Below are 23170 nucleotides of genomic sequence, written 5' to 3' on the forward strand. Positions count from 1 at the left end.
CCCCAACCAACACAATGTCTGCTGTGTGCCATAAGGGAGCCAGAAGACTCTGCAGAGGCTGTGACCAGCAGAGGAAGCACCAAGTGCTGTCCCTGTTGCCCCACTTCCAGGAGCAGGTATGGTGAGGGGAGTGGAGGGCAAGGGCTGTTTCCCCTCTGTATGTCTTCAAAACCAGAAGCAGAAATTAGAAGTTTATTAACTGACAAATAAATTAAATTGATTTGATTTTCCTCCAAAAATGATAAACTGCTTTTTGCTTGCAACAGTGTATTGCCAAGGCCACCTCAAGGCAAAAGCAACGTTTTCCTTAGGTGTAGATATAGATGTCATTTTGACTGCTTCTTTGCAATGAAAAGAACTTTTGTGTATCTTGCTCCAGTGTTACAATTTTCATGTCAGGTTATCTTTTCTTTCTTCCTGTCCTCCCAGTAGAATTTTCAATGTTATCCTTAGTTACAGAAACTGGAAAATAGCTGGAAAATAGCCCTACTTTGATGTCCTTTTCAGTGTTTTTGCTCTCATATTTCTTTGCCTAGACAGGAGAGTTGTCCATTACTGATAGCAAAAGACAGTCCCCACAGCCATGTGTCAGTGAGCTGAACTGCTTCCAGCCAGCTTGTCCTTCTGCGAGCCTGAACCCCGCCTGGCCGCGGGCGGTGACACCAGCGCGGGGGAGGAAGGAGACGGCGCTCGCGGGTGTTTGTCGGCGAACTTGCTATTGCAGAGAAAAATCTGAGCAGGGTCAAAATGCAGCAGTGCTCTCTTTAAACCTTCAGTGGAGTAATGCCTTGTTGCCTGTTTTCATGTGTATAGACCTGTTTCCTACTGGATGTGTATCAAGTTCAGTAGGCAGCGGTAATCTTAGCCGTGTGTTTTGACACAGTATGATGTTGTTTTGAAATATCTGCCTGCTTTCAGTTATTGACTGGAATCTCAGGAGGTGTCTTTTGGATAGATGGGAAGAGATTCTCATCACGTGTCTCCCTCAAGCTTCATCCATTGTCTTTGGTGGGTGATGTTCTCTTGGATAAGGGAGCACCATCACAGAGTGCATGCTCTCTTGGAGGCTGACTATGAACGCTAGAGCCCTAAATCAGCATAGTGAGGTTCAGCATCAAAGAGTAAGGTCTGTCTGTCCTTCTGTGTACCTGATTTGTTTTCAGAGAGAGGTGAAACACTTCCAACAACCGAGAAACCACAAAAGAGATTGGGCTGGGGAAAAGTTGGCCTTTCCAACACCTAACAAGTTGTCTAGTAGTGCTGTATTTGCACCTGATGGTAAAATGGACATACTGTAAGATATTGGTGACATTTTTGCCTGGCACCTCAGACAGTAGTGATGGGGGGAGAGAGATTTGCAAGGGAAAAAAATGTACAAACTGTTCTTTGTTGCTCAATTATTTTAGTGATGCTGTGGTTTAGCTGTAATATTGTGTTACTCTGTCCACAGCTTTTCATAGGCCACTTGTAGAAAAAATTTAAATTTATATAAATAATACATTTCTCTAGTTTTATTTATTATTTCACGTCCTAGAATATGCTTGCAGTTATAACATTCCATCGCCTCCAGTGATTGGATATATAAAATTCTGGCATTTGTTGCAGCAATGTTGAGCAATGAACTCCAAACTTTTTGCTTATCTGACTTTGCATTTCACGAAGCAGGTTTTGACCAGTGTATTATTGGAAACATGGAATGATCTTCTGTGCATAATTAGAATTGTTTTAATCAATAAGGCATAAGTCTCTTTCCCATTCCATTAACTCTTATGTTCTGCAGGAGCTGGGAAAAAAAAGTGATTTTTTTTTTTCTGCTTATAAACTGATTCTGCTACCTTTTGAAATAAAATGTTTTTTCAGGCAGACTGCAAAATAATTTTTATGGGCAGTTCAAGTAATTATATAAGGAATTTAGTGATTCTTAACATTACTGATGTTTGAAACAGTGGGGGGAATAAAATTCCATAAGAAGAAATTTTGTAAAAAAGGAAAACCCCGTGCAGCCCCTTCCCTCCTACCCCATCATGTGCTGTTTTGAAGTTCTGCGGTAGTTAAGGAGAGCACTATCCAGGTTTGGGGGTTTTTTGTTTCACTTTTTCCTATGGAGGAAGCATCTGGTTTGAGGCTTTAGAGGCAAAGCTCAACTGCCACCCCCCCCCACCAGATTGCTGTTGGCACCAGAGTTGTACTCTGGGGTCCAGCTGTCCAGTTTGCAGTTGGATGTGGCAGCCCCACATGCTTTGCTTTTCTGGCAGGTTGTATGTTGTGGTGACTTTGCTGCCTCCCTTGGTGCTGGGCTGGGATGCTGGTAGTGCTGCCAAAGGTTGGGAGCAGCAGGCATTCCTGTGGCATGGATGAGATGGAGAGGGCTGTTGAAATAAGGGTGTTAGATGGGTTTTTCTTTAGATGCAAGAAGCAATGGGCTGTGATAGAACTAGGCAATCCTCTGTCAAGACACCACCTTTTGGTTGATGAGTAATGGCTGTTTTTTCCCCAAGTCTCTGTGCTCCCTAGTCCCTGGGCAGCAGCTGGTTGGTGGTGACTTGCAGTCAAGTCCACAGCAATACCAGTTTTTCCCTTTCAGCTGAGGGAATGGGATGGGAAGCTGGAGGTAAGCTCTGCAGGATCTGGGTGAATATTTGGGAAGACAGAGGTGGGCAGTGATGAAGCAGGGAAGGTATGAGAAGGGAGAGCATGGAGCATAAAGCACAACTAATCTTATAGGAGTATATTGGCCTACTCCTCTGGATTGTGCTGTCCTGGTATGTGTGTTTAGACTGAAACAATCTGTGGTAACTGGCTGTTAACTTGTTAAAATAATCAGGTTGCCAAGAACTCCATTATCTGGTTAAGCTTCATTTCAGATTTATTGCATATTTTTTCATCTTTAATGGAGCTAATTCAAGGTATGCAAACCCTGCTGTAGTACCACTTCCTGCAGCTTATGTAAATTTTCTTTGCATTTGGTTTTGCACCCCTGCTCTGTCTCAATCAGGGTTCAATCTGAAGGCAACAACTGGGAAACTCTTTCTTTCACTAAAAGAGTATGTCTAGGATATAGAGGATGGGAAAAGGAGAATTGGAGCTCTCATCCATAAATATTTACCAAATTTTATTTCAATATCCACTTCTGTCTTTGTTAGAATAGTTGGAGCTATGCCAACCTAAAAAGCCCCAAACCTGCTTTGCTTTGACATTTAGCTAGATCCTTATGTGTAATACTCTAATGAGGGGCAGAGCTACATCTGTTTTCCTTTTCTGTTGGATAGCACTTACATACATTGGTGGTGGAACTTGGGTGATTTTTTTTTTTGCAGTGTCATTGAGTTTCTTTTGCTTGTGTGGGTTGTTCAAATAGCTGTGGGAAGATAAACACTTGAAATAGAAAAATATGATGAGGCAAGGGCTGTCAAGTATTATGCATCAATTCTGTACTTTGCATGCTGAGGCCCTGACCTACTTGAGGCCTCTAGGTAGTTCTGCAGTGTAAGTGTTTAGCAATGATAAACTGCAATGTCTGGCAGAGGGATTCAGTGTGCAAGAAGGACACCTGAAAAAACAACCTTTAATCCTTTCCCTGAAATGAGCTGGTTTCAAGGTTTCTGTTCTTTCAGAGGAGTTGGACAGGGTGCTTCCATTCAGAGTGTGCTGGTATGATATTCAGTGGTCAGCACCTTAATACTTGTCAACAAAGTAATATTGATAGAGCTGAGTTACTGGACTTTTTTTTTTCTGTGCATGTGTGTGCTGCATTAATTCTTTGACTGTACATATTTTCTTCCCCTCAGAAGTAATCAATATACCTTGAAAAGCCCCAGTCACCAATAACATCTGTAAACAGCAAAAAAGGGCAGACAACCAGGAAGCCCCCAGATAGTCCCTAAACAATAACAACAAAAGGAGCTATTAGGTGGTCGAGGAGAGAGAAGCCTCTCTTAGCCAAGGGCACTTGCTAAGAGAAGTGAGTTATGAAAGCCCACAATTTATCTTTGATTTTTGAGTGAAAGCAAATATAGTTGTGTTCTCCAAATAAAAGCCTGGAGTAGTCATAGTACTTATTGTTCCATATGATATTAAATGGCTTATTAAGAGTAATAGTTTCACAGCTTGTCACAAAGCCTTGAAGTTTATTCTTGGCTTTCTAGATAGTCTGATTACAGATGATGGAACTAGACAGGCTAAAGGGTCATGGCATTTTAGAAAAAGTTTCTGTAAGAAAATATCTCAAGGACCTTATAGAATTGGAGGTGTCCCCAAGATAAGCTGTTATGGATTGATCTGAGGCCAGGGATATGAGTGTTTCGTGCTTATTAAATGAACTAAACGTGAATAGGTGTGCATAGGGTTAAAAGGCTGTGTGGATCAGCACTGGTTGAAAATGTTTTTTGAAGTTCCAGTGGGTTAAATGGTGTTACTGATGTTTCTTGACACCTTTTCTGCAATGTCATCTACCATACTAACAGAATATTTAGGGGATGGGCTTGTTTTCATTCAGTACAACCGGAGGGCACATAAGGAGTGTGCGTCTTGTTTTCAAAGCAGTCATAGACCAGTCCTCAGGAGCTGACTCACTGCTATTTTGTAAGCAGGGTTTGCCTTCCTTTCATGTGGTTCTGCATTTTTCCATTTCATAGTCCATGGTAATTTAGATCTTAAGTGTGCTGGTGTCTAAAAGCCTGCTTCCTAGAGTAGTAGCCTATCCCCATGTATGTGGGGTGTACTCGGCCTAATTTAATACTAACAAAAATAATTTTTGGTTGTTTCATTTATTTCCAGTTGGGTCTTCATCAAATTATGTTACAAAGGCACTTTCCCTGCAGCTAATATGTTAATTAATAAACATGTATTAATGATTTTGGGGTTATTGTATTTACTCTGTTAGTTATTGTTACACTGTCTCACTTGTATGGGCTCGTTTTCAAATTTTCCTGCACAATATTTAAGACTTTCCTGAGTTTCAGATTATCTTGTTCTACTTGCATTTTAACTGAACTTTGCTCTTGGGATGTCCTGGTAGGGTGGGACTGGTAAAAATGGGCCACTGGAAAGAGTCAAAGGGAAGACCATGGCTCCATACAATTTGAGCATTGAAATTTCTAGTGTGTAGCACACCTTGTGGATAACATTGGATTCTATTATTGACTTCTAAAATCTCTCAAATTCTTTCTCACACCTTAGTAACACTTTATTCATGGCGCATCAGGTATTTTCCTGTGATTGATAGTAATTTTCTATTACTTCCTTTTACTTGGCTCAATGAAATTTTTTAAATCTTTTTTTTATACTGGCATCTTATGAGGAAGTAAGGTGCCAGAAATCTTCAATGCTGTCAACATTTTCATTTTGTAATGAAAAACTGTTCTGGAAATAATGGTGCACCAATGTGTCCAAAAGGTCGGCTTACCTCTGTGATTTTTTTTTTAATAGCTTTGCTAGGTAAAAGCTGGAAGATCAGATTGTTTTAATTGATGTTTTTGCAAAACTTGTGTGGCTGGAAAACTGACAATAGTCATGTGAATTTCATGTTACTTCTGCATGGTTAAAATCAACAGCAGCACTGTGGACTGCCACTGGAAATACTTCCAGAAAAACCATACAAGAGAGACTAGGGGAGATGACCAAGCAGAGGCTTCTTTTTCCTCCTCCTCCTATTCTGTGGTAGCTCCAAGGCTGAACATGTTAAGGGGAAAAATGTTCCATTCTTATGGAAAAAGGGTGGAGTGATACCAGTTTTTCTGATAGTAGCCAGGAGGCTGTGTAGAGGAGAGAAACAGTAGGAAGCTTTTTGTTTCCTGGGTGGAGTTTCACATTTGACACTGGTAAGTGAGAGCATGATACGAAGGCATTGGGCTGGTAGAAAGGCAGCACCTTCCCTGTGAGCTGCTGGACTTCAGCCTGGGTGTTCCTGCAGGAAACTCCATCCTCTCGTTCTATCTCTGTCTGGTACGTTTTCTAAGTCTTGATGTCGTCTTGTTACTGCTGGCAAAAAGTTCCGTGTGGGAGGTATGCAAATGCGTTGCAATGTTCTGATATAATTTTAGCACAGGAAAAGAGCAAGCTCTGTACATAGGTATCACCAACTGAGCTCAGTCTTGCAGCTTAGTTTATTTAGTAGAGCTTTTAAACTTTGAAAGGAGGTTTTCATGGATGTGGGATGTAGGATCAAATTCATAATTTTGTAAGCTTGAAAGATAACTCCTATCAAGCCATGATTCTATAAAACTAAATTCTTTTGTCGACAGTAAGAATGAGCGTAAAAGAATTATATTGTTTAATGACATGATTATTGAGGATTTCTGGTGATGTGAATTCTCTTATTGCTTACAGCATATACTGTCACTGGAAGAATACTGGCTTTGTAATGAATAACTGAGAGGGACTTTAACTTCTCCTGTTCCTCTCAATGTAAAATTCTACATACTGTTTTGCCTTTTCTCTCTTCTTTTCTTGTGTGTGTGTTTGTGATCTTTCTTTCCAGGTTTAATGAAAATTTGATCTTTTTGTGGGAGAGAGGAATGAATCTACTAAAATCCTTTTTCATATGCAGGGTTAAGTATTGCACTCAGGAGGGTAATGTTCCAGTGGAATTTCAGTCTTTCCATAACAATTTAGACTTTGGTAAAGCAAGTGGATGAGTCATTGCAGGGATTTGATGGCTGAAAAGATTGATTAATAATTAATTGAAAAACAAGATGCCCTCTCCTCTGTCCTAGCTTTCAGCCATTCAAAAGATCATCAGATTCCCACATGTAGTTTACCATTTGAGTACTATGGACATGTTTGTTTTGATGTCTTTCCATGAACTGCAAATGTTGTTTTTTCTTTGCTTTTGCTTACAGATTGTTTATAGAGATATAAATGTCAGATTAGGTTCGAGTGTTTTGATGAGGTTACAGCACTTTGAAGGAGCCAAATGTTCCCATTATTTTGATGTCTTAGGGTTATACTTGCTTCATAACCTTTTTGAGGTGCACTGGTATACTAGGTGCTTCCTGGGTAATGCCATTCCTGATTTTCAGTGTTTCTGTGCTCTTGCATAAAGGTTTGTTTGCTTTTCTTCAATAGGCGTTTGTCAGTCAAGGACTTGTATTTCTGCATGTTTGCGTTTGAGCTGGGTGCGAATGGGAAGCCGTAGGTCCTCGGTGCTTTTCTGCCTTTATGCTGGGATAAAGGTAAAGTGGTAAAAGTGAAGAATGCTGCAGACTGCAGTGTGACCCTGAAGGGATGACTCCAAATGGGCCCTTTGAATCTGTTTAAATTAGCATAAATATTCTCTGTTTGAGGGGTATTTCAACAGCAGTAGGTCAGAGATGCAGGGTCAATCAAAACCAATTCATGAAAGGCACAGAAGCTTCAGCAGCGCTTTGAAATCCTTTAAGGTGTAAACTGATACTGGCTGAGTGCTCCTGACTGGGGCAGATCTTTGAGACAAGGTAGATCTTGCCATTCTGATCCTAGAAGAGGTAATAAACTGGGTTTGTCTTTTTGTTAATTAAAAGCAGCTATGTGCAGTCCTGGGCATTTTTGGTACTGAATCTCGACTGTTTAGTGCCTGATGAACATGCATCAAGGCAATTGTTTGCTGACAGTGTACAAAAAGCCACTCTCCAACTTTACTTTCAGTTTTATTTATTTATAAGCCTGAAAGGTGAATGAAAACGTGTAATAATTTTAACTTGAGCTGTCACTATCATTCATAATTTAAACCTGAAACGCTTCACATTTTCAGTGCAATGGTCATGCCCTTAATCATTAAATCCTGAACTATGGCTCGGCTATAGTCTCTGATCAGGCTTCTCTAGAATGGAGAAGGCTGCCAGATAGTTGGCACTGAGATGTCGCTACAACCTTCTGGTGTTGGTGTTTGTGACGTTGCATTTTGTAAGATATGCAGGATGCTGCAGCTGCTGGCCCTTGCACTCTTCAAGGCTTGAGTCTGAAGATTTGTCCAAATTTTCCACCAAAGTGATACACTTTGGCCTCCTTTAACTGTGAACTTTAATTTACTGTAGTAAAAAGTTAAGATTTAGTTGCACTGCTTTATGAATTCTGTATAACATTTATTGTGTGGTGCAAGAGTTGCTGTGAGTAGGGTTTTTAGGCTTTGAAAGGATAGCAGTAAACTCCGGTTCGTTTTGTAAAACGAGATTGTTTGACCTTTGTAATAAACCCACAATTTGCCTGGGCACGAAATATGAAAGGAGAAGGCCTTTTTTAAATTTAATTTGTGTCAAAAGGACTGAAAATGGAAAATGTGGAGATGATGAGATTTTGGCTGCAGGGAAGGGTATGCAATTTTATTTATAAAATTAGACCTCCTTGAGTGCTTGTTTTACTCCAGTAAAACCTCCTTTGGTAAACGTCATATGCAGGAGTGAGTGGGTGTTCACCTGCTGGGTTGTAGAGAGAGGAGGACAGGAAAGCAGTTTGCTCTTGAAGGGTGCTGGGAAGAAGTGGATGATTTCACGGTTTGAAGTAGATCAACTTGCTCTGGTGTCAGTATGGGCAGTGAAATTTGACAAGAAGTGGGAGGGGAGAAGGATATGTGACAAGGGTGATACTTTATGTTGTGGAAGGAGGAAGCAGGGTCTGGAATTCATAATTTAACATTTTTGAAATGTGTGAAATAAGCCCAAGGAAGCTAGTGGGTGTTGGGACATGCCAGTTTGCAGAGTAGATGTGGACAGAAGGACAGCAAGAAATCACCAGGTTTTGTTTCAGCTGAAGAGGCAAAAAACTGTGCAAATGCAATGGTCACCCAAGGCACCATGGCCTGCTCTAGATCCTGATCTTGGAGCCTGGCAATGCAGTTGTATTCAGTTCACAACTCCAGAGCCGCTTTGCTCTGGGTTCCTGCCATTGGAAACCTTCTAATGCAGATAAGTCCCTAAAGAGAAGTAGTTGCAGTTACATTTGCTTTTCCTGTGGGATCACTGCAGAACTCCTGGACGGATGAGATAGTGGTCAGAGATGGCCTGTGTTTCCTCCAGACCATAGCAGACTTGCTGGAGGAGAGAGATTTGTGAGTTGAGCAATGGTGCTGTAAGAGGCTTCCATGGCAGAGCGGATGAATCTGGCTGTTGAAACTTGCCCCAGGGCAGCTTGCCTGAGTCTCTTGGTCCAGAGCCTGTAAAGCGAGAGTTAACATACACAATATATGCATCTCGGCAATCCTTCTGCGTTTAACTTTGGTAACTTTTGTAACAGTGTATCTCCTGCTAATTACCTCACTGTTGAATAGGTAAGAAGTGAGATTGTTTGTTTGTTTTTTTTTTCTTAAGCTGAAATGGAAATAGTCCCTATGGGTTTTGAGGCTTGGCCACAAGAACGTTACTTATCATGTGGTGTCACATCAACTGAAATCCTCAGACAGTAAGCCTGCTGGATTTCCTGACACTTGCCTTTCTCCTATTCTGTCACAATTCTTCCATCATTTAGGCTGACTCTTCATGTGTGTTTGGGTTATGGGGGTAACAAAGCCTGTGAAACATGACTGTCCATGAAAAATAAGTCTGTAATAATTCTTTCAGCTTTTCTAATGGGACAGTTTTTCACATGTACATTTGAATTAATAGCAGTTGGCTTCTAGTTAATAAATACAGTGCCCTGTGAAATTAATGGATTATTAAGATTGGATGGGTTCCTATGGTGCCCTTAGTGCTGCAGCTTTCACTAACTAGCTGTGCCTTTGCTTGTGTGCACAGCAGTTGTTTACATGTTAGGAATATGCTAGAGGCAAGGAGAAAGGAACAGCTTTAATGTGATGCAGCTTAGATGCTCTGTGGGGGAGGCCTTAGAGTTGTTCATAACAGGATCAAATGTCAATCAATGTTTCAAGAAGAATAAAGTTACTGTTTATGAGAAAATTGAAGAATAGTATATTACATATTTTCCAGCCATCTATTTTTGATCCTGTCTAGGAAAATGTCCCTCTTCTATGGTTCTTTTGAACCCTGTAGAGTATCAGTGGTGCCTAGGAGAAGCATCTATCTGGACCTCTCCAGCTGCTTCTCTGCCCTGCCCTTGGTAAGGAAACAAGTAATATGCCAGCCAGCTTCCTTTCCCTCTTCCATGAAAAGTCTGGTGATTGTGTTGCTGAGGGTGCTGCCGGAACATTGTGGCTACTATTAAATTTCTTTTACAGGCACATCTGGAGATTTACTGGCTCTGTAGAGTAAGAAAACAGTTACTCTGACACCAAGCCATGAACACAAGAAAATGGCTTCTCCCTCATTGCAAGGGAGGCTAGAGAGGGCTGGAGAAGAAAACAACTGAAAACCTCTTCCTCCTCCCTCCAGAGCTATTTTTTGTCAGTGACTGAGAATGGTGGGATGAGCAAAGCTGATCTATATCTGCAGCAGGCTGTGGCTCTGATCTGAAAATGTATCCTCAGGAAAAAAACAATGAGAGCCTAGCTGTGGGGGAGGGAGCCTCTGAAATCAAGGCACTTCTCTGCTGGATCTGAACCTGCAATTTCTGTTCCAAGCTGCTTTGTATTGTATTCAGGTGATGCTTGAAATCTTTCAACAAGGGGCTGTTTTGTGTTAGATTGTGCCCCACGTGTCAGCTGTCGGGGCAACAGGCTGGGGTTTGGGAAAGAGCAGCTGGGGGATGCAGCTTGTGGAGAAAGGGGAGGGAAGGAATGGAGAGGAGTCATGGATAATTGTGTCAGAATAAGAGGCTTTTCAAACTAGAGCTAGGTGCTTGCTGGATATGCTTCTCTAAAACAAACCTGGCAAATACAGCGTCAGAAATTCATTTACCAGAATTCAAGCTCTTCTGATTGTGTGGCTTCTTGCATTCTTCTTAGAATGGTTTGGTGTTGAAAAAGCATCCTGATGTGTTGTGTTGTCTGGGCCTGTCTCCCAGGGGAGATATTTTGGACAATTACTCCCAAGTAAATTCTGTGTGTGGTTCTGAAGTTAAGGGCTTGTCTTCACATGCCATTAAGAAATTATTCAAGTCAGCCGAAGGTGTGAGTTTGAAGTGAATTGCTTCAACTGCCCTACATGTTTGAGGCAGAATAATTGAGAATCACTCTGATCTGGAAAGGAGTATTTGAAGAGGTTCTCAAGCAGTTTGATCAATCAGTTTTTTAATTTGCATGGTTTTTGTCTTAAGTAATCCGAAGTGCCTTATGCAGACAAAGCCTCAAAGTGGATTATGTTATATGGGAAGGCTCTTCTTAAGGATTTGCGAGGGTTTATGTGGATGCAGATGTATTACTAGTCAGGAATAGCACTTGTATTTTAAAGTCATTCTGTACTTTCATCTGAATTTAATATTCAAGTAAGTCCTTCAGATTCTGCTAACCTTAAGCAGAAATTATGAGAGGATGTGAACTGACTTCAGCCTTTGCAGTAGGCCTTTGAAATGCTGTTAATGGCATCTTAAAGCTGTCATTAACTGTGTGATGACTGAAAGTTTCAGTAGAAACTTCTAGTTCACATATTTAATCTTTTATAGTGAATGGAAAGCACTTCTTAAATGGGTAAAGCTGCTGATTGACTCTGAGATTTTCTAAGCTCATGGGAGGAGAATAAAGGAAGTTAGAGGAACACAAGCCCTCCCAGCAAATTGTGGACTTCCACCCCAAACTGAAATTCTTCCCATCCCATACAAAATTTTTTTTAGATATGTGTATGTAGCAGGGAACTTGAGCGAAATCTGGGTAGTAGAAAAAGGCTGAATGTTTTGTTTTCTGATGCTTTTGGCAACCTGCATAGTTACGTTTACCTCAAGCCTGAGAGGAGGGGACAGAGGAATCCAGCACAGGGAGTGAGCACTTCAGGCTGAACTGTCTGTGCAGCCTGTCGGTTTTGAATATTTGCTGCATAATTCAGGAGGAATTTGTTGGAGAAGGTATGGGCAGAGCTCTCCATTTTGCTTTTTAATGGACTGTTACACTGTTTTAATGACTGAACCACTGTAGGTGTTTTTCCTTAGTCATTTTCAGTTGTGCAAAATAAGTTGCAGTGGCTGATGTACAGCCAGAACCCAGGTTATTTCCTTTTCAGCTACTGAATTTAGACTTGTGAAACATCATAAGGAATTTCTACTTTAACTAAATGCATGCAAGTATGTACTTCAGCAGCCATGTGAGATTATGTGGAAAAATCCATCATGTATGTTGAGCTGCAGAATTCCGTCTGCAGACTCTGCTGCTGCCATGCTTCTAGAGCATCTAACAGATCGCTGTGTATGAATAGTTAGCATATTATTTTAATGACATTGTGAAAATGAAAGGTTCTGAATATTTTTCTTACTGTTCAGGCAATTACAAAGCCAAATGCTGTAGTCTTCTTGCTGCATACTTTGATTTACTGCCCTGTGAAAGACTTGCTCCTAGAGGCTAAGGACTGATTCTGTACTAAAGTTTAATTGACTGCAGTGCAAATCCAGGTAGAGCACAGATGCTTTCATCTTGGGCTGATAAGGGATGTTGTATCTACACTCCAAGTGCATATGCTTTGCACTGCCTTTCTTTGCCAAGGAGCAGTGCAGTTTCTGTGGCAGTGTCCCACTGGGATTGGACTGAGGTCGGTTCATTTTGCCTTGTTCCTCAAACAAACAGCAGATGGCTGAAGTATGCAGAAGCAGTTAACCTGAGTGAGGATCGGGCTGATGAGGAGGAGCCTGAATGTGTATGTTGTCCAGTCTGGTTGACTTACCAAGTTGGTTACTTGGTACATACCTTACCTTTACAGTCAAAGGAATAGGAGAAATTAATATACGTCTTTTTTTAAATGCTTTTTTGGAGATGTCCGAAATGGCTGATCAGCAAACCTAGAGGTTTGTTTCCCTTTAGGCACTCTGTTTAGTTTTGTTGATTCCAAAGTGCTGAACATCCTGTTGGCATCACGGGAGGGTGTTCAGTGCCTTGGAAATTCAGCCCATTGCAGGTCAGTTCTTGTTTCAGCTCTTCAACTGAGACAGCTACTGTGGACTTTGGTATCACACAGCTGGAAGTTGGTGGTTGCCATGGGACCATCGAGTGTGACCCAGTTATGTAAAGGATAGACAAACAGAGAACAACCCCAAAGAAATTATACTTAATGCTTCAAAAGAGCATCTTTTGTCATCACAGAGAACTTGATGTTATTGTAGGAAAAAAATGTGAATGGAAAACAGCAATCTCTGTAAGAAGATACTAAATATACCAAAGGCTGAAATTCTGGTTTAAAGAAAAAAGACATCTACACTGACAGCCATCTGGCTTCAGGACACATCTAGAAATTTCAAAGTAAAAACAGTAATTAAGGGGACAATGGATACATGAAAATTAACGCAAGTTAGAAGTTAGGAAGTAAGTTAGAGAATTAACTGCATGTTTTATACAGCTGAAGTATGCTAGAAATAGTTCCAATTACTAGACAGAAATAATAAATGAAGCTTGTGCAAGAAAAGTAGAAATATTTGTTAATACTGTTCTGTATTTGGGATGGCATAGAATGTGATGCCATCAGTGCCATTCCAACAGAGAATTAAATCTGTCTTAAGGAATAAAGATTCCTTCTAGGGATGCAAATATGTGAATCAGCAGCGCTGTGACTTGTTTTAAAGACCTTGCTGAAAATTCTGTAGGCCTGGAAACAATTTTTAATAACTGTTGGTATTGAGGTTCCTAAAATTAACTGTATCAGAGTAAACAAGGGAAGGGTGGATGACTGACAATCATATTGCAGCTAGCTTGACTCTAATAGTCATCAAAATATAGGAAAAGTTAAAGCAACCAGGACTGCAGGTGATGTAGTAAAGCTGTGTCTTCAAAAGTCATCAGATGCAAGGGCAGGGAGACAGTCCAACCCCTGCAGTCCTCTGCTACTCCCCAGCTCCTCCTCAGTCCTGTCTTTGGTTCACTTTCTCAGCAACAGCAGAGGCAGTCAGTTAGGACTGCTATGCCCCTTTGGAACTCCTGTCCTGACATGTTACTGCTATGTGATATTGCAAAGGTAAGCGAATTAAGAACTGACTAACTGATGTTTAGAAGTTAGTCATTTGTGGTGAATCATTATCCAATGGGAATGCTTCTGGAAATCTTGTTTTAAGGATTGAGGTGAGCCCAGATTCCGTTGAACCTTTTCATCAAATACCTGGAGACAAGGACAGGATCTGTACTGATACAGCTGGCAGGCCATATCATGCTAGGCAGTGTGGTAAATGAGGACGAGGCAGCTTGCACGGAATAATTTGGGCAGCCTTGTGAGCTGTATCAATCAAAATGCATTTTAACATAATCTGTAATATCATGGGGCCTGCAGGTGTTTTACTTCAGCGTAGTGACAGACTAGGCGTTTGAGGAGAAGACTCCTTGGGGGTACAGTGAGTGAACAACTGGATGTCATTGCCCTCTTGCAGGGCAGCAAGGGGGCATAACTTTGGGTGTAGGAGGGACAATGGGCAAACGAAGGTGAATTGTGTGGGATTCTGGGGTCATGGGCAGCCTGTTGAAAATGAGTGTGCGTTCAGATAAGAGTCAGAGGAGATACTTGAAAGCTGATTGGTGTTCTGGTACCACAAGGAGAGTTTGAAAAGCTCCTTCTGTGTCTGGATCTCTTGTTTCTTGATAGATAAAAATGGAGTGAGTTGATAATTGGTGGAGAGCACCTTCTGAGGGAGAGCGTGCTGGAGGCGAAAAAGCTCACAGAAACAGGCATGACACAGAAGTGATGGCTGGGAGCTGCAATCAGGCAATTGGAAATAAGACACGCATTTGTAATGGTGAGAGAGCCATTTCAAGAGCAGTGGAAGAAACTGGAGTTCACAAGTGGTGGTGAAGAGTTTCCTAGCCATGCATACGGTTCCTCATGGACTCAAACTGGGAAATATGGATACATTTCCACTCTGCTTGTGCTAGAAAGCAATTCCTCTCTTCAGCCTAGATTAGCTTATGTGTAATGCTGTCCGAACTCTGCTCTCCTTTTTCTGGAACTGATCTTTCTTGCATATAACCAGTTTTGGAGTCTTTGTGCTGCTCTTCTCTTGCAAAGTAGCAGCTCAGATCTTTCTGTTCTTCTTGTAGGTGCATCTAAAGAAGTGTCAGGGAAAATAGGATGGAATGGAGTAAGTGCAGCATGAGGCTCACAAGCGATGAGTTTATAAGCAATATTTTTGAGTGGTTTTTTGGGAGGGTTTTTTTTCTGTGTTATAGTGGACAGTTAATCTCTTGTTGCTGCACGGTACTGTTATGCGTAAGAATTGATAGGATTCTAGGAAGGATTAGACACCCAGGAAATGAAATTATTTAGTTTCATATAAATCTATACAATCTCTTGTTCTAGGCTTATAAAACACTTTGTAACAATGAGGTCTAATGTGGTGGGCAGGTTATTCTATAACTATTTACTAGGAAACTTCTTTTGCTTCATCTCTTTCTAGCTACTTGCAACAACAGGAACTGGTGATTCAGAGTTCTGTTTCTAAATTTAATATGAGAAGGAGCGTAGTTCGGGCTGAAGGAACACTGAGGGTGTGTGTACGAAGGGGAGGTGGTGATAAAGGGAAGACGCACTCTGCATGCTAAAATGTGTCATTGTGCCTCTGATTGCAGAACATACATGCTGATCTACAAACAGAATATACACGGATCAGAGTAACAAACTGGTTTTGAGCATTCAGCTTTTTGGTGATGATACTTGCACAATATTCCTCTGTTGTATTTAAAGTAATCGATCTACAGGGAAGATGCACAGTCTTTATTTGAGGATTGATACCATCAGAAGAGGAGAGAGAAATAGAACAGAGCAAGGAGATTTAAGTTGTGGAAAGAAGCCTGCTTAGCTGTGGAGTTTTTTGTCAAGCGAAAGTCTTGAATTTCATTTACAACTACCTCTTGACGCTTGTTTTGGATAAAGCTGCTCTTTGTTCTTAAATTGAGAGTTACAAATGGTGCAATTTTCATCACTTTTTTTCTTTTCCCTTTTTTCCACTCCCAAGGTTACATGTAGGCCCAGCAGGCACACCCACAACTGTATTTGTGTGTGACAATTGCATCTGGTGGACAGGAAGTATTGATGGGGAAGTGTAGGTACAGGCATAATGGCTGTGAGGATTGTTTCACTGCTGCTTCCCTTTCGTGGTCTCCTCAGTATGTCTACATCAGGGTGCTCCTGAGATGTCAGGTGAAGAGCAGAGAGCTCTTCTGTGTTTGTTACTGCATCCACACTGAAACACATGTACGTGCTGGAACCAGTCATCTCCCAGATGTGTCTTGTGACCCACATCTGTGCACTGCCCGAGTCGTGGTGCACAGGAATCTGCAGAATTGCGAGGAGAGGGAAGTCTTAGAACAAGAACATCAGAAAAATGGTGATAAAAGTTTTAAAACTTGAGCAGGTGCAAAAAAAATGAAGCATTTTAGCATCTCTGCCCTTGTAGGGTGGGAATGGTTATTTTGTTGTCATGCCATTTGTGGTCCAAAGGTGGGGACTTTCTTTGAAGCTCTGTGCAACTATCAGAGGAACAGATTGGTCCTACCTCCCTGGGCTGCCTTTCTAGCTTAATATAGCACTAATCTGGCAAAGCATCAAGTAGGGATACTGGACTCTGAACAGAGGAAAATACAATGTTTGTAGATGCTATGAATTAGCTCTTAAGAGCTGCATGAAGAAACAGTAAAGTGTGATATTTTGTGGCTTTTGTATGAATGCCATATTTTTCCCTGCATGTAGTCATTCCAACACAAGTTAAATTCTTTGTTGTAGAAAAAGCTAAATATTTTGGAATGTTGAGTCTGAAACACAGATGATATACTGCAGCGAAAGACTCCCATGGGATTTTTTTACGAGATGAGTTTTATTTGTTAAATGAGTTTCAGTAGTTCTTTAGTACATGCTCTATTGTATTGCTTGTGTGATGTCTTACAGTGTCACTGGTCTGATCTGGACTGTGATGACTGAATAAATTGCATCATTTGCTAACTGTGGAAAGATGGCTTGATCTGTAAGACACATTTGTGTGTATGTGCATTTTGTAATGTAATTGTAAATCATAAATTAAAGATGTTCAGTTAATGCCAAAGACGAACTGCATTCATAACTCGTGGTGTTCTTGTCTGCCCACAGGAGTTCCGAGAGTCAGAGCGGATTGTAGAGGAAACTGAAGCTGCTTTTGTACTCTGTTTGAGGTGGGATAAAGTAATGAAATAAGTTATGTAGTCTAAGACATCTTGAAAATGGAGACTTTTAAGTGGTCTTTGGTCTTCTACCAAGGAGCATGCTGCTGGCATTTTGGTTTTGTGCATTAGAGGAAACAAAACACTGGAAATCCCTTAGCTTTCATCTCTAGAGAAATGGCTGCACTTTGCTGCTGTGTTTTGGCTATGCTGGGTTTTCGCATGGTTGTGGTAACTTATAATTTTATCTCCTGTGGGTTTTCAGTGACTTAAAATTACTAAGAAGAAATAGTTTGTCATGCAGTGGTTGGTGAGATGGTGTTACAGTTGTCAGGGAGACCTTGTCTAGGAGGATCAGACCTGTAGTCTGTTGTGGCTTTGACAGTGATAAATGTCACAGAGGAGGACTGCAGAAGACTATAGTAGCTGTCTGTGGTGACATTACCTGGTTGATAATTTCTTGCTGACCCTTGCCTTGGATGATAGAGTTGTAGATCTTGTAAATAAAAAGCTTAAGTGCAAGTCTCACTGGGCAAATTTGAATACTCTATGTTAATCTGATTATACTTTTGCTCATTGCTAAAAAACTTTAGTTTTGAGTCCGTGTTACAGTGAGGGAGTGAATAGAAGGATCTTTATTTGTGTTTCTGTTCAAATTGCAGCTATTCACAAACAGCAACTCAGAGGCAAGAAATCATTTTATGTAACTTGATAATTTCAAGCGTGCCATCATCACATTATTTTTTTGTTAACCGAAGGCAGTAAAGATTCCCTAATAAATGAGTCACAATAGCATTATTGCTCTTATTTATATAACTTGAGATCTTGTAGTCTAATCCTGTTGGCCTTTACCTCCATGACTGTTTGAATTTTTGGTGGGGATTTTGTTTCTGTTTTAAAGCCACTTCATGATTACTCATTTTGTTTGTTTCCTGTAGGTATACAGCCAGTTGTTTCTTCTTTCTTTAGGGGTGGAAGTAAAGCTTTATTACAACTTGCTTCTCTTAATTTGACAAAGCAAGTTTCAGTGAATGTGGCCAGTTTCAGCATGTAAGACTACGCAGAGCACTAAGTGCTGTCCCCAGATGAACTGTATGTTGAAAACTCAGTTACACTCCCTGGGGAAGAGTTTCAGTAATGGGAGACAAAGTTTTATTTGTGAATTGTACACCCACATCGAAATACCAAAATTTCCTGCTACGTTATATCCTTCAAAGATATAATTATTAAATCAGTTTTCAGAATAGTCACATAATAAGGAATAATTTCAATACACTTTTAATACTTGCAAACTCTTTTTAGTATGACTTTACTTCGTGATTTCTCCTGTGGTCAAAGTTTAGCTAATGTAGAAGATAAAACATTTATTCCAGTTTCTAGCCCACAGCAGAGACTTAAAAGTTCTTCCATTTTGTAACTGGTCAAACTTGAAACTTTGCCTTCCTCAAACACTGCTGTGTTATACAGTATGAAATCTGATGCAATTCAACTGAATTTTTGGGCCATAATCCTTTTGAGATAGGATTACACAATGTATAATGCAGTGAGGCTTTGATATAGAGTAGGAAATGGAACCTTTTATGCAATATAAGTATCAAGTGCTAGCAGAGTCTAGTTCTTTATCCAAAAACAACTTTTTTGTTTGTTTCAATATGAAGAAACTGACCAAGATCCAGGAGCTGGAGACACAAGGAGCATAGAGCATAGAATTCAAGTATTGTGGAAGGTGGATGCATGGCATGATGAGACAGACAGGATGCCCCTACTGAATCAGGAGCAGGATTGCCATAATGGTCTGTCATGTACAGAATGTTTTAACTGAACAGTAGCTCTGCCACTTGTAACAGAACAAGCAGCACAATGAGCCATTACCCATGTTTCGGGAGAAGGCTGCAACTTTCCATCAAGCCTAAAGAATGCTGTCTGTCTGCCTGCCAGCTGGCTGTTGTACTGGCTCTACTCTTTCTTGCCTTCAAATCCTAGATAACAGCCATCTCATGCATGCTTATGTGTGGTGAGCAAGGATTCAACTTTGGTATTTCTGTAAAGGCCTTCTGAGCTGGGGCTTCTTCACAGTCAACACTGAGATGGCTGCGTCCTTTTGCAAGAATTGAGAGCTTACAGCAGTAGCACATCACCTGCCTTCTTAAGGTCACCATTTCGGGTCTTTCCTGCTGAGTCAGTTGGTGCTGTGTGTGGATGTCCCAAGCTTTGTGATGGGGGTACAGAACAGTCCTTCACTTTGGCTTCCTAAAGCAAGTCTGTTCTTGGGAAACTGAAACCCGTGAAGGCTTAAAGGAATAATTTACTTAAACTATGTTAATCCAAAGTCGCTTGGTGGTTTTATATCTAAGAGAAAGGGTTTTTGTTTTAGCCTTTGAGGAACTTGAAACAGAGATAAGAATTGCTGTTTAGTCTAAAAGGGAACAAAAACTATTATAGAGTTCTAGACCTTGATAAAATTTTTCTTATTTAGAAAAATGTACTTGAGGCACAATTTGGCTGGCAAAATTATTAGTGAAAGACAGGCTGTTACAAAACTTTATCTGAAATTAAGTGGATGGTTGTGTTCATGTTTTGGTCTGGCCATGACAAATCCTAAACTCTTGACTGATGGCTTATGGGTATGTAGTCATATGTATATTATTGCTGTACACCCACACACACAGGCAGTAACTCAAGTGTGCAGATGAGATAACAGGAACATATAAATAAAGCGGTTGGCTAGTTGTCCTAATGTTCTTGAGTAAAACCTTGTTAAAATAATGCCAGTCAAACTTAGGAATAGATCTGCTGTATCACTGATGACTTGCATTCAGCTGTGATGTGATACAGGTCACTGTGTAGGAAATTTGTGGCTGTGTTGTGTTTTGTTTTGTGTGGAGTCAACAACTTAAAATGCAAACCGAAAGCTCAAGTAAACGCTGCTGTTCCCTGACAGTTGCAGGATGCTTCCAGACTACCCTGTTCTAAGAGAAGGTGTCTGAGGCCTGTAGGGCTGTGCCACCTGATCACTGGGGAGTGCGTGGAGGTCTCTGCATGCCTGTGGGAGGGGAACACTGTAGTTGTCTGGTCTCTCAGCACCACCACTGCACTGGAACTGGTGTTTTCTGGTGGTGTTACAAGATAAAAGCAGCATTTTCTCCATTGTTCCTGCTTTGTGTATCTGAATAGGTGATACCCTGTCCATCACACATGCCTATATAAATACTGCCAGAAGTGATGTTAAAGAAGAATTTGCCTTAGGACCAGTCCTGAGTCAGGACACCAGGGCAGCAAGGGGGGCTGGATTGCACCTCTTTCTGAAGGCCTTGCGTTGTGCTTGATGGAAGTCACAGTTAGAGCCAAAGTGCTGAAATCAGTGGTGGTGTACTTGCACAAACTCAGACTTATCATATCCCCTGTTTTTTTAAATCTTGGCATGCTGATGGAAGAGCTAGAAGGTGATTTAGAAGAAGGCAAGGACCCTTCTTCTACCAGGTCATTATGATGTTAGTGCTGTGTCCTGAACTTGCCTTGCTGGTTACTCACTCCTGCACAGAGTCCTGGGGACCTGCCTGGGGCCTGCTGAAGAATGTGAAAATTACCTGATTTGGCTGTGTACTGAAACAATGGCAACAACAAAACCTCTTTTGTTTTCTTCCAGTTAGAGGGCAACTCTGCATTTATTTCTGTAGCAGCTGGGGAGCGGCTATTGTGCTACCCTTAAGTGATGTGAAACTTGCTAAAACAAGTTCAAATGGCAAGCGCTTGCAGTTAAGGGGAAGCTGCCTCTGCACTGATTTCCTGATTTGGCCAGTCAAGCAGATAGCACATTGGCTGTAAAAGTCAGACAGACATGGTACATGGCTGCATGTCTGTGAAGGTGGCTGCCAAAAACTTTATTGTGGGTGTGTGGGGAAGGCTGTAGTAATCATGGTGAGGTCGTAAATGCTGAAGCAGGAGTGGTATCTGTCTGTAGATGAGATTGAGTGAAATGTATCCTTTTCTGTATTTTTATTTTGTTTGAGTTAAAGTGTATACTCGAAAGCTTCATTATCTGTTTTAAAACAGATTTGACTGGAAGGGAAAGCTTCACTGTCTGTTTCACTGGAAAGGTACGTTTCAAGATCTGCTGTGTTTAGTGCCTTATTTTTGAGATAGCACCATCCTCAAACCAGTGAGAAGGAGTAAGGCTACGTATATAGCAATGCTGTAACTGTAAATGGATTTATCTGGACATAATGTTAAGCCTTCTCAAAGATAGCAGTGCATTAAAATGTTAAATTTGATTATACTTTATTCATGCTGTTATCCCCCTTTTTTTCTGTCTTTTTTAGAAGCCTGAGGAGTTTTGGCTTCTTGCTTTGAATGTTACAGCCACAAACATGCTTATCATTGCCTAACAAATAATCACTTTTAGATTGTGAGCCTTCAGGGGCAAGGGTTGTCTGCCCACTCCCTGCTGGAGAGCCCTCAGTGCAGAGGTTAAATTGCAGCTGGAGCATTTGGGTCAAATAGTAATATAAATTTAGTAATAGTAAATATTTCAATTAGAGGCTGTATGGATCTGTCAGTGCTGGTGAATGGCAGCAAGCAACACAACAGAGCCTTACTGAACCTTTTTGCAGAGCTGAAAGTTTGCTTGTTAGAGCAGGAATGCTGCAATCTCAGTGAGGACAGCAAGTCTTTTGGAACATTCTTTCTATCCTTAAGGCAACATTTTGAATGGGGTTTTGAGAAAATAAAGCATAAAAATGGAGGTGACCTGAACTCATCAGCAAAATTTCAAAACAACAGCCTCCAAAATATGTGTTGTAGTGCAATTCCTTTTTATGTTTAAGTACTGAAGTACACACCCTGAACCAATTATGGGACTAGATGGACTAAGCAAATAGCTTACCTCTTACAGAAAGCAGCTTAAGTTTAGAAGAGGAAAAAGAAGTATAGTAAACTTAAATAAATCCCTTTGAGGATAAATGCTTCAGCTGCAGGCATTTTTCCTGGCATGAAACCCCTGGAGATTCAGCTATTGAAAGCTTGGCAGGAGTGCGGTAACATTAATAAGTCATCCTTCGTCTGCTGATCAGAGTTTTACATGAGAAGTCATTGTTACCCATCTGGCAGGATGTCCGAAGCGTAGAAGATCTCTGCTTGATAAAGAGCAGGTAGGGTTGGGAGCAGGTTCTCAGCTGTGTGGTGTGTGCCCAGGGTGGGGGGAGACAGAAGGGGGGGGGCGTCAGAGGCTGCTTAGCTGTTACCTTGAGTAGTTTCTGTGATGTGGCTTGACAGCTAGCCCTTGGCTTGAGTGAGGAAGCATCCCCTCCTCTCTGGGGAGAAAAGAAGCTGCGTGACATTTAAGTAGGATCACAGTTTGACTGTTGTCCCATAAAGAGTTGGAGAGACGGTGTATTTGAAAAACTGAGGGTGCAGCCTGTTTATTGAACTGTAAGCTAACCTTTTAATTTTTTTATCAAACCAGCATAGTGCGTAAAAGGAAAGGTGGAATTAAAGCATATTTTTCATATCCTGATTCTCAGCTGCACTTGATGCACCTTCCTACTGCTCTTGCTACAGAAAAGATCTTGGCAGAAGCAGAGGAACTCTGATGTGCAAGTAGGAGGCTCCTGTTTACATGTCGCTTGTTGTGTCACTGGGTGCTTTTTTGTGTGTATATACTTGTTTAATTTGCTTTTATTGTTTTAATTTTTTAATTTATGTGACCTTTCCTAGGTTGCTTTTAACTAGTGGATGTAATCAAAGTGTCACTGCAGATACTGGAAAATACAGTAGCTTCTATGTGTGCAAATCTTGTATGAAACTTCTGTTCAGTGTGTAACCCAGTGCAAGTCACTGTGTTTGCTGGCTGAAGAGATGAACCAGCTCACACAGGGAACAATAGAGTCTGTTCTTTAGTTAAAGGAACTTTTTGTCTACTTTTGGCTCTAGATCTCCATGAGGATGCTGTAAATGTTCCAATGCAAAGTTGCTGACAATGTCCGTTAAAAATAAAAAGAAGGGGAAAGTATTCATTGAAAATAATTTACTTTAGTTACCTGGTAAACCTGCTTCCATTCA

General features: G+C 40.9%; 1 protein-coding gene across 9 annotated transcripts in view; it reads left to right on the forward strand.

The window, feature by feature from the left end:
- The window catches only part of LRRC8D (leucine rich repeat containing 8 VRAC subunit D), a 64348-nt gene that overhangs the window by 26981 nt on the left and 14197 nt on the right, over window positions 1–23170 (forward strand). The window contains exons 1-2 of one of the 9 annotated variants that reach the window (XM_027694218.1): window positions 2594–2611; window positions 17064–17125. The exons of 2 other annotated variants lie outside the window; for them this stretch is intronic. Coding sequence is in view for 1 of the 7 variants with exons in the window: in XM_027694212.1 (XP_027550013.1) it covers window positions 2593–2611 (19 nt within the window). In the remaining 6 variants the exon portion in view is untranslated. Of the gene's footprint in view, window positions 1–2590; window positions 2612–5798; window positions 5944–9222; window positions 9242–17063; window positions 17126–22181; window positions 22261–23170 lie in introns of those variants that run through there. 6 more of the 9 variants (XM_027694216.1, XM_027694214.1, XM_027694212.1 and 3 more) reach the window with 6 other exon arrangements.

Source organism: Neopelma chrysocephalum, unplaced genomic scaffold (genome assembly GCF_003984885.1).
Source record: "Neopelma chrysocephalum unplaced genomic scaffold, ASM398488v2 Primary Assembly neopelma1_97, whole genome shotgun sequence".
Classification (NCBI taxonomy): Eukaryota; Metazoa; Chordata; class Aves; order Passeriformes; family Pipridae; genus Neopelma; species Neopelma chrysocephalum.